This window comes from Gracilinanus agilis, chromosome 2, assembly GCF_016433145.1.
Source record: "Gracilinanus agilis isolate LMUSP501 chromosome 2, AgileGrace, whole genome shotgun sequence".
NCBI classification, from domain to species: domain Eukaryota; kingdom Metazoa; phylum Chordata; class Mammalia; order Didelphimorphia; family Didelphidae; genus Gracilinanus; species Gracilinanus agilis.
Window position 1 is genome coordinate 128628982 of NC_058131.1, and position 12392 is coordinate 128641373.

Consider the following 12392-nt stretch of genomic DNA (forward strand, 5'->3'; position numbering starts at 1 on the left):
CAAATTCATTGCAAAATACATTACACTGCTACAATTCAGAAAAAAGGTGCTTTTTTTTTTCTCTTGCCAGAAAAGTATTGTTCCAAAATAGAAATGGAGGGTAGTTTTCCTCTTGGAGCAAACTCCTGTGGGTTATATTACATGTGCTATGCCTTATTACCTTTTCAAAAAAAAATGCCTGTAAAGAGTCTTTCAGGTTTGCTGGCTGAAGGGCTCAAAAAATAATGATGAATACAAACACTGTGCTCCAAAGGACCACACCAGATGTCAGTAGATGGATGCCTGTTTTAGTAGAGGTGATAAAAGAAGACTGCTATTGAGCTTCTGAACACTAGGGAATATATCTCCTTGGGTTGAATGTCTAGGATCATCTCTTCAGCACTGATTTGGAAAGGATAGGTTGTTTGCTATCTCCCAAATCACTTGTGAGAAATCCTCCTTAAGATCTCTACCCAGTGGGCTCTGCCATTCAGCGATGCCTATATTGTCTCATGAGGGGCACGATGCAAGAAGGTGGACCTGCAAGTTTCAAGAATGGATGTCTGATGAGTTCTTGTGCTGTTCCCCTCTGGGAGGGTTCCCTCACCAACATCAAGTCTAGGAACCCCCGAAGCACTGAGGAAACCTGTAATAGCACACAAACATCATGAATAAGTTATCATAAATCATCACCCCAACAGGAGCCAGTTTTTACAAAATCCTATTTAAGTTAAAAAAAAATCCATGGCCTACACTACCTAATGACAATTACCTTGTACTCAAATTATTATTATCTATACTTTATGAATAAAAGAACTGTGATTGAAAGGGGTTAAGTTGCCAGACTAAGTAAGGCAAGTTCCTGAGCCAGTATTCCAACCTAGGACGACTTTCTGCTCTCTCCAAGATTAATATTTCTTTCCCTTATACTATTCCTGAACTTTCATAGATACTTATCAGAGTTCTGCAAATTCACTTCTCAAATATATCATTAGAAAGCTAATGTATAAAATAGTTAAATTCTGAGAAATAAAATTGATGGGAAGAGGAAAGCTGGGCATTGCTTTTTATTACTATAAATAACTTATCTTGTTTTCCCTCAACTTAGGAGAAAAAATAACCTTGGGAAATGTGATAATGGGAGCACAAAAAAAATGAATCAAAAGGGGTATTCATATTTCAGGTTGAAAATCTCTAAGGTTTCTTCTTTGTCTGAGATCATAATTACTACCCCTGAATACTAGATTCTGCTCCAGCTCTTTACAATTTATTCTGTGTATAAATCCCTGTTTTAAATACATTTGTGGGATTTTGACTTTTAATCTACTATTACCTTTTTACATTTTATGAGTAATTTCATCCCATTTGCATTCACAGTTATAATTTACTATGTGTTTCCCTTCATCTTATTTTCTCCCTTTTTATTTTCTTTTCCTTTCAGCCTTTCCTTGTTAACAAATGTTTTTGCTTCTGATTACTGCCTCCCCAAATTCACCCTCCCTTTTGTCCATCCCCCCCTTTTCTTATTCCCTTCTCACTTTCTTAAAGGATGGTAAGTTAGGTTTCTATAGCTAACTGAATATGGATGCTATTTCTGCTTTGCCACGATTCCAATGACAGTAAGGTTCAAGCATTGCCCATCACCTCTCAATCTTCCCCTCCATTGTACTGATTCTTACATACCTCTACCTGTGAGATAATTTACTTTACATAAGGCTAAGATTGTAGGAGTCTGTACTAATCAATAAGCCAGTTATAAGTTAAATAGAAGTAGAGAAGTTGACAATTACATGCCATACTCCTCATCTCAGAATGCCAAAGTGGTGTGTTCATTTTCAATTTTTTTGAACTTTAATAAAACAGAAAAATTCTTACCTTGTGTAAGTCCTTCACTCTTGGAGGTAAGTTATCACGGATCCTTCGCATTGCTTGGAGAGGAGGTTCGTTGAAGTAAGGAGGCTCTCCATCTATCATTTCTATGACCATAATGCCAAGGGACCAGATATCCACCTATTTTATAGAGTTCATAGGTTAATATTGGGTGGGAAATAGTCATTTTAAAATACATAGTTGTGTCTATAGAAACCAAGTAATTCATACTCATTCCTAAGTGATTTTACTCAGTAATAACCTAAGAAGGAGGTTTTTTTTTTTAAAAGCATATATCCCCAGACAGAGGTTTTCTTTAAGATATTAGTTTAACAAAAAGAAAAAAAATTCTCATTGAGGTCTTTAATTGGTCTTGTAAGGATGGGGAGCTTATTGATAATATTCTACAAATTAAATTGTATATATCATCACTCTAAAATTTGTTACTCTCATTAGAACCTCTTTACAATGGCAGCTAGATGGCTTAGTGGATAGACTGCAAGCCCTGGAGATGAGAGATCCTGGGTTCAAATGTGACCTCAGACACTTTCTAACTGTGTGACTCAAGTGGGTCAGCCACTTAATCCTAATTAACTAGTTCTTACTGCTCTTCTGCTTTGGAACTGACACTTAGTATAAATTCTAAGATAGAAAGAAAGGGTTTTAAAAAAAGAATCTCTTTACTACCTACAGCTACCTAATAGCTCCAGACAGTAATAGTAAGTCTTCAAAAAATAAATAAAACTACACATTTTAAGCTCTCTTCTTTAAAAAGTACTTAAAATACTTTAAACATTAAATATAATAGGACACATGCTACCATTCCTGTTAGGAGTCTAAAAGTAAGCTGAAAATAGCATCACACGCTAAAGAATACATTTTTGATAATTTAATGATTTGTATTAGACATTAGGTTTAGATGGATAATGGTAAATGGATATGAAAAGATAATTTTCAAAAGAGGACACAAGAAATTGTAATTTATTTTTTGGAAAATCTCAACCTTACTATTAAAGAGATATACATTAAAAACAATTTCAAGGTACCACCTCATAACCACTAACTTAGCAAAAGTAATTAAGAGTATCAAAACTGGCAGGACTGTGGAGCAGTAGGTATACTCAGTCATTATGGATAGAATTACAAAGTTTCAGAATTATTTTGGAAAGCAGTATACATTAACCATGAAAAAAGTAGTCATGCCCTTTGAATCAAATAAATCTAATAAACAATAATAATAAACAAATAAATAAATCTAATAAATAAAATTACATCATTGGGAATAGATCTTCAAAGTAACATCAACAAACAAAATTAAAAAGAGTTATCTGTTGGAGGATTTTCATATCATCATTATATATAATTACCAAGATGGAGAAACAACCTAAAAACAGAGCAGTAGAGTAATGTGGTTAAATTGTAGCTCATTAATGTAAAAAGAGAGACAATATGGCATATTAGGGTGGGTAGAGCACGAGCCTTCAGAGTAAGGAAGACATGGGTTTGAGGCCCATCTCTGGCATATGCTAGTTAAGGGACTCTAGGCAAATTACCTAATTGCTCTGTGCTCCAAGAAATTGTCTGAAAGTGCACTGCATTCCAAGGTCTACATTAGTAGAATAGATTACCTCATTGGATCAATGAAACCAAAACAACAGATTATTCCCTCTCCCCCTTGCTCTTATTAATAAAGAAAATTTACTTGGCTGTATTAATGCTAAAAATTAACTTTTCAATATAACTCTTTAATGATAAAAAAAAGAGGAAGTTAAAAAAAAATCCCCCCACAAAAAATCCCACAAGTTCAGTCACATTGGCAAAATTTTCCCTTTTAGGAACTCATTTGACTATATTGTCTCTTGAAACTAGAAGGTATAGCAGTTGGCTTTATAAATCCAGTTTTAGGGAACCTGGAGAAAAACAGGCAGATGACACAATTATTTTTGGCTAAAGAACAGGAAGTTTGAACAATGGAAATGAAATAACGACATTATCAATTCCCAGTCACTGCCATTTCTTATCTTCCAAATGTATTACTATCATAACTGAGTCAACAGTCGCACTTTCAGCTTATATCTCAAGGACCCAGAAGAAAAAATTGAATTGAGTAAATCATCCAAGGTGACACAAGCTAGGATGCACACCCACATTCTTAGGTTTCATTCAGTTTGTTTGCTCAGTTCAATGATTTATATCACATCTTTACATTGGTCTACAGCTATGCAATGAAGCTCAATCCACTCCCTACACACACACACACACACACACACACACACGAATACATATTATATATATACAATTTATTTACACTGGATTTTATACATTACAATGGCAGATCATTCAGAGTCCTTGGGAAACTGGATACCTCTTCAAACAAAACTGAATAATTAATAATATTCTTATCCTTTGAGAATAGATTTGAAATACTAAACATAATTTAGGTTCAATTATGATTCTAGAAATATGTTAGAGATTTTTAGAGGATGATGTTTTGTTTCCCCTCAGACTTCTTCCCATGAAGATGAGAAAACTGAAGTGCAGAGAATTTAAATGAATTACCCAGGTTCATACAAATAGTAAATGTTTGAGAAAAGATTTGAGCCCAGGAAGACCCGAGTTAAAATCCAGACTCACTAGCTATGTGTCCCAGGACAAGCCACTTAACCTGTTTGCTTTAGTTTCCTTATCAGTAAAATGAGCTGGAGAAGAAAATGACAAACCACTCTATTATCTGTGCCAAGAAAATTCCAAATGGAGCCACAAAGAGTCAGGCACAATGGAAACGACTGAACAACAACCTTCTGACTCCACTTCTAGTGCCCTATCAATTATACTAGACTTTCTTTCTCACTAAAGTAAATGATAAAACTGGGCAGAAATAGCATTTTTTTTCTACTTGGAAGGAAAAAAAAAGAGATGTGACTATAGAGCAGTGGTTCCCAAACTCTTTTGGCCTACTGCCCCCTTTCCAGAAAAAATATTACTTAGCCCCCTGGAAATTAATTTTTTTAAAATTTTAATAGCAATTAATAGGAAAGATAAATGCACCTGTGGCAATCACCATCCCACTGGATCGCTGCAGCACCCACCAGGGGGCGGTGGCACCCACTTTGGGAATCACTGCATAAAGTAATGGAACCAATGAGAATATTTCCTTTTGTGGCTCTTAAACTATCTGAAGACATCATCATAGATGTACATGCATATAATATATGTAGTAATGTGTGCCTATTAATATACACACAAAATTTATATGCATGTTATATATACATATATATAAACATGTTCATGTAATGCACATATATTCATTTTGTATATATAGGTATATGCCTGGCCTTATGACATTCACAAATGTTTTCATCTACTTCATAGTTGCAGAAAGAATTGATTTTTCTTACCTCTGTTCCATAAGGTAGTCTAGATATCACTTCTGGTGCCATCCAGTAGGGAGTGCCTACCAGTGATTTCCTTTTTGGGACTTCTTTGGAAACTTGGGCACAGAAACCAAAATCAGATAACTTTATCTAGAAAAAGAACAGATGCAACAACATGACCCCATGGACCATATTTTCTGCCAATCCATATAGACATCAGTGAAGCAAGATAAAAAATTAAGAATTAAATATTGTGCCATTTTCTGTTTCAGGACTTAAATATAATGCTGTGTTCAATATGTATATATATATACACATGCACAAACATATACACAATTTTTAAATGATGTCTTCAAGGCATTCAATATATATACATATATATATATCTGCTGATTTTCTTTTAAAATTATGTTCTCACCTACACAATTATGTATATGATGGGAAAATAAAAACATTATTATTGGTGTTGTAAAGACAATCAGATGCTCACCATCAAATGATGTCTTTACATATAAGTTACTTAATAAGCATTTATTAAACTCCTACTCTGTGTTAAGCTACAGATACATAAGGTAAAAGACAATCAAGAAGCTCACAGTCCAATAGCTGATTATAAGTGGAATACCCTCCCTACTAATACTCATTCCTTAAATTCTTATTTATGTAGTAGTTTTTCCATCCAGATTTCTTTCCTCAAAAGAACAGATGCTTTTTAAAAGGAGGAAAGGGCTGTTTTCTTTCTGTCTCTATATCCCCACTTCTTCACAGTGCCTGGCACATAATATGTGCTTAAATGCTTTCAGATCAACTGGTTCCATGATCTTTAGTGGGTTAGACCTCTTCTTCCTTCTCTGACCTTGCATAGCATTTTCTAAATACATTTCTTTGCAATTATATTAAATTTTGTGTTACAGTTATCTATGTGCCTTTTACTTCATGGATTATAAGATGTAAGAGGACAAGAGCTGTGTTTTAGCTCAACATTTTCATCTCTACCAGTACTAGTTAGTGATGAGCAAGTACACTGGAAATACCTAATAAATGTTTTTTGGTTAAAAGTTAATTCTCAGGGGGCAGCTGGGTAGCTCAGTGGATTGAGAGCCAGGCCTAGAGACGGGAGGTCCTAGGTTCAAATCTGACCTCAGACACTTCCCAGCTGTGTGACCTTGGGCAAGTCACTTGACCCCTATTGCCTACCCTTACCACTCTTCTGCCTTGGAGCCAATACACAGTATTGACTCCAAGACGGAAGGTAAGGGTTTAAAAAAATAAGTTGATTTTCAGGAATATGCCTCTAGACTGGAAAGAAGGGGAACAGGGAAAAATTAATTCCTATCATTTCTCTTTCCTGTTTGCAAACTTCAGGATCTGGATTCTGAAATACCTGAACAAAGAAGATGCTGAAAACTCACTAGCAGGAATGATTTATCATATCTTAAATGCAGATTTCTCTTTCCAGGCTTTAGGAAAAAGCAAAAGCCTATTAGTGTTCTCCATGACAAACAGAAGAGAGATGAGTGGAAGCACTAGGAATTTTGAAAGCCGAGAACATTTTTCTATCGTAGGAGTGTAAGAGCTTTTCAATATCTATTGCTCATGTGAGTACATAAAAGAGACAATTTTCTAAAAAAAAGATAATTACACACAACATATCCCTGAATAAATCTGCAATGCAGATAATGAGTACCCAAGTAATGAGTATAATGAAGCATTGTATGTAGGTCCTAAAAGCAAGTTGTACTGCCTCTTACATGTTCCTTATTCTAGTCTTGATACAGCTGTACAACTTTTCCATTTAGGAAAGCACCCTTTGCTCAAGAATCCCATTTAACTTGAAAAAATTTAGGCTAATGGGAATGCCTGCCAAGATGAAAAGGGGCAGCTTGTTAGGCAAAGACCATCTTGGGAACCAGTCAATTAGGCATTGCCTTTCCTTGTATTTATGGCTCTAAATAGTCTAAGTAGATTAAATTTCTGCTTGAACTTAAGTTACACAGTGACAGTATGCTGTGTTCAAGTAGGAACTAGAAAGCCATAAAACAAGATTTGGGGAGTAGAAAGGGTGGGGGTAGGGATGGAGATAAAAGGAAGAAGCTGCAATCATAGGGAAATTTTAGAACATGTCATTAAGGAGACTTTTTTTAAAAAAAACCAACAACAAAAATCTTTCTTAGAAGGCAAGCCACTTATCTTTCAGTTTCAGTTTCCTCATCCCTTGTCAACAGTTATTTATTAAGTACCTACTATGTACCAGGCACTATGATCCAAGAAAGGCAAAAAAAATAGCCTTTCTTCATAAGGAGCTCTTAGTCTTATAAGGAAATGACATTTGTAAAATAAGTATGTACAAACAAGAGATATACAAGATAAAATCTCAGAAAGGTACTTATAAAGACTAAGGAAGATTTAGGAAAGGCTTCTTATAGAAGTTAGGTCTTTAGAGGAGAATTGAAGGAAGTCAGCATTCCTTCTACTAATAATATGTAATGTTCTTGAGAAAGAACACTATTTCATTTTGTCTATTTCTACAGTGACCAGTTGTGCTTGACACATAGTACATGCTTATGAGATGCCCATTGTTTGATTCTATCACAGCTCCTTCCCCAATAAATGATTGTTGTGTTTATTACAAATTTCTCAGAGGAGAGTGATAGATAAGATATTAGAGAAGAGGCTATCTATGGGAAGCCAATAAGAGAACAGATAAAAATCTGAGACCCCTCTTTTGATACCTCTTATGATCCATACTTTTCCTTATTGGAAAAACATTATAGACTTATTGAAAAGCTTTGGGTCCTTAACAGACCAAAAACTACTGAGTTAAAAATTTTTCTCCTTGATAATTAAGAAGCCTGAACCCTAACAAACATTACTTAGATAAGTCTGCATACTTAGATAAGACTGGAGCCTTTAGTCTGGACTTTATTTGACCAAGTGCCTATAATCCAGGAAGACAGAACTCAATTAGTGAGCATCTCCATAAAATATTTCCGCTCCCAGAATTATCCCCTACTAATTGATGGTTGGAATTTGGGCATTGTCTTTGTTACTTATACCTTTACTCTTTAGACTTTAATGGGTTATGTATGCTTTGTTACCCTTTCACAGCTGTGACTCTTTCTTTGTGTTCTTTGTTTGAAATCAGTATATAATAAACTCCAAAGCCCACAGAATTCAGATCAACATGGGCTAACCACTAGCCTGGTTGTTCTCATTTTCTTTCTCCTGTCTTAACAATCCTATGCCACCATACACCACTCAGGACCCCAAAACCATATAGAGCTGGCTCTCTATAGCTATCTTCTTAGGGGGAAAGAAGCTGCAATGAAGACTGAGTGCCAAAAGGTACCTTAGAGATCATTATTTGATTTGTTGTTTAGTTGTTTTTCCATCATATCCAGCTCCTTTGAGGTTTTCTTGGTAAAGATAATGGAGTGGGGTTTGGTAAAGATAATGGAGTGATTTGCCATTTCCTTCTCTAGCTTATTTTACAAATGAGGTAACTGAGGCAAATGAGGTAAAATGAGTTGTACAGGGTCCACTCAGCTAGTGGACTCAGTTCAAGGCTGGATTTGAATTCATGTCTTCCTAACTCCAGACTTAGTGTTTTATTCTTTGCACCACCTAACTGTCCATAAAAGATTATCTAGGGCAAGCATATTATTTCATAGATGAGGAAACTAGGGTATGATGAAATGAAATGACTTACCTATGGTCACAAAGTTAATAAATAATAGCTAAGTTTGAAATTTAGACCCTGTGACTCCAAATGTAGCGTTTTCTCAAACTACGTCATGACAGAAGAAAACAGGTCTCAGAAAATGAAATAACTAGCTTTTTTGGCCACTAGATCAGGAAGCAGAAGAAGCTGGAATGGTAAGCAATCATCCAGGCATATGAGATTTCAAGGGTTTTCACAACTTCATAACTTTTGACAAGTTATTTAAAGTCTAAGTCTGCTTTCTGTGTGTCAAATGGACAGGATGGATAGAGAAAGGAAGAAAGGTTGCACTGGGCTAGGCTAAAATACCTTGAGAATTCCTTCTAGCTCTTTGATGGATTCCATGAGATTTATTCTGTGTCCTCCTCTCATGACAACTCTTCATGAAAGAGTGGGGACAGTCATTTGTTACAAGGCTTCTTTTATCCATGGAAAGTCTACATGGTCCAGATGGTATGTGAGAGCTCCAGTTTTTGTGTTCTGTGATTAAAAAAACCTTCCTGAGATGACTGTTCTAACCTCGATGTTTAAAATGGATGTATAGAAAAGGAAGTAGTGATCTCGAAATGCCAACATGGTTTCATGTCAATCAGTTTAATCTCGCAGCTGTAGTAGATTAACATCCTTTTCAATCCTGAAATGCTTAATAGACTGTAGAACATAGAAATCCAGTCATCCTAGATTTTAGCAAAACTTTTGACAAAGTTTCTTGATATCCTTATGGACAAGATGGACTGATGTGGGTTAGAAGATAGTACATTTGGATGGATTTAGAATTACTTGAATTATCAACTTTATACTTGGCACACTTCATAGGATAAATAAGAAATGTAGTCTCAGGGTTCAAGGATCTCAGAAACCTAATGGATCTGAAAATATTTGGCAAAATGGGGACAGTCTATATGCATTTATAAAGTGCTTATTATAAGTCAGGAACTATGCTTGGAGCTGGGGATTCAAAGAAAGACAAAAGACAGTCTAAGCTGGTGGTAAGTAAGATATAAGAAGGCTGGAGAGGGCCGAGTCACTTACTCAGTTTCCTTAGATATGAAATGAGAATAATAAAAGTGGAGTCTACTCCATCTATTTCATAGAGCTTTGAAAAATAAAAAGCACAGCATCAATAAAAAAGGTAAAATGTTAAGAATATTTAATAAGTTTATACATACAATTGGGAGCTATGATAAAATGGTAAAAATTGGAGGAAAAATGCTGCAATATAGTACTGCAGATAAATCCTATTTTTTGTCTTCTGATTAAGTAGGACCTGACTGGAAGGTATCCCAAGGTCACTCAATGAAACAGTGTTCCTAACTCTCTAGATTCCCCTTAACTCTCTGAATCATTTCTGAAAGAAATCTGATACTATGCCAAGATACCCAGACAATGATGACTAGGCTACCCTTGGGAAAAGAAGAAACCTCTCAGAGAGGTTTCGCTCCATTTATTATCAATGCCACAGTCCTCAGAGGCAGGAAGAGAGGTTAAAGAGACCATCTTGATCAAATTCCATTTTACAGTTATTCTGCTATCTAAATTCCCTTTGAGGGATCAGCTCTTCTTTTTCTTCCTTTGTTTCTGGATAGTAACGTTCTAAATTGGAAAGCAGTTAATACATTGAAGGAGTATATGAATTGGCTGTCATGACTAGCTGTCCAAGCAGGTGCCCTCTAAGGAAACAACAACAACTGGACTTAAAGCCTTGGGAGAGCCAAGATAGACAATGACCCACCAGAGAGGGTATGTCTTCCTTTTTTTAGTGAGTAATTTTTTTCTGGGCTATGTTTGTATTATCGCACAAAACGTTTCCATATTATTCATTTTTATAAGTGAATAATCTTATAAAACCAAAACCCCAAAACATATAATGAAATAAACAGGTGATAAATCATATGTTTTCATGTGGATTACCACTCCAACAGTTCTTTCTCCAGAGGTGAACAGTATTCTTTTTCCCAAGTCCTTCAGAATTGTCCTGGATTGCTGTTATTGCTATTAGCAGCAAAGTCTATCACATTTGATCATTCCATAATATTTTAGTTGCTGCATAAAATGTTTTTCTGGTTCTGTTTATTTCACTCTGCGCATCAGTTCATGTGGGTATTTCCAATTCTTTTTGAAATCATCCTGGTCATCATTCCTTATAGCACAATAGTATTCCATCACACATCATATACTACAATTTGTTCAGTCATTCCCCAATTGAGGCATATCCCTTTCATTTCCAAGTCTTTGCCACCATAAAAAGAGCAGCTATATAAATAGTTTTGTACAAACAAGTCCTTTCCCATTTTTTTTATCTCTTTGGGATGCAGATTTAGTACTGGCATTACTGGATCAAAAGGTATGCATTCTTTAATAGCCCTTTGGGCATAATTCCAAATTGCCTCCAGAATAGTTGGATCAGTTTATAGCTCCACCATAGCATATATCTCCTGTTAAGTTTAGAATAGAACCAGGGCAGATATTTTAATTCAAAATAGTAGAGGGTGGCTAATTTTTATTAAGTTTTCTTAAAGCAGGAGGGGGAAATGACTGAAATTTCTATACTCCTTGAGAGTTTCTATACTCACTATTCAAACAAAGAAATGTGCTTTAAATTTGAGTTCTTAGCTTAAGTCAATAAATGAAATGGCATTTTCAGATGGACATCATCTCTTTCTTCTTAAAGCATCTGAAGAAGGGAAATAAGGACATGAAGTTGAGAAAGTTCAGAGTCTAAAGAAACAAGAATCTGGGGAAAGCTGTTCTCTGAGGCTGATGTCCACAGTTGATGATCAAATTTAATTGTGTATTTTTACTATAGATAAGGAAAATCTTGATATCTTACCCGACCATCACTTGTCAGAAGAATGGAGTCACTCTTTATGTCTCGGTGAATAACCCCTTGATTGTGAAGGTAAGAAAGGGCCTTCAGGACTGATAAACAGACTGTAGCTATTTGTTCTTCATTCATTCTAAAAAAGAAATCATATTTTAAAAGAAACTTTAGAGGATTAAGGATATTTTTAAGCAAAATCAGATTTATAGGTTTAGTGTATTTAAATTAATTAGTTCACATTTGCCAATCCACACCTGGCTAATCCAGATGTAAGACATGTGGTCTCACTGAGCACATAGTAGATGCTTAATAAATGCTTATTGACTGAATGACATTTGATTTGACTTGTACAATAGAGCCTCTGAGTCAGCACAAAGTTGATGGCAATAGGCTCCAAAAGCTTAACTGTCAACTCTATCCTAAGTAAAAGTTATTCTTACCTGTTGGCTACTTGGTAATGAATAAAAATCCATTTTATTTAATACCCTGCAAATATTCCTTCTCTTCTGACCTACTACAAGTAATATCTTCCAGGAGATATCTTAGTAGAATGGAAAGCACACAGAGTTAAGACCTACGAGCTATTATATATATATATATATATATATATATATATATATATATATAT

The 12392-nt window shown here is 35.2% G+C and overlaps 1 protein-coding gene across 1 annotated transcript in view; it reads right to left on the reverse strand.

Moving 5' to 3' along the window:
- Window positions 1-469: 469 nt before the first annotated feature.
- PAK5 (p21 (RAC1) activated kinase 5) overlaps window positions 470-12392 on the reverse strand; it is a 127273-nt gene continuing 115350 nt past the window's right edge. The window contains exons 5-8 of the mRNA XM_044659491.1: window positions 11774-11900; window positions 5247-5372; window positions 1855-1989; window positions 470-625 (exon numbers count right to left, since the gene is read on the reverse strand). Coding sequence (XP_044515426.1) covers window positions 470-625; window positions 1855-1989; window positions 5247-5372; window positions 11774-11900 — 544 coding nt within the window. The remainder of the gene's footprint in view (window positions 626-1854; window positions 1990-5246; window positions 5373-11773; window positions 11901-12392) is intronic.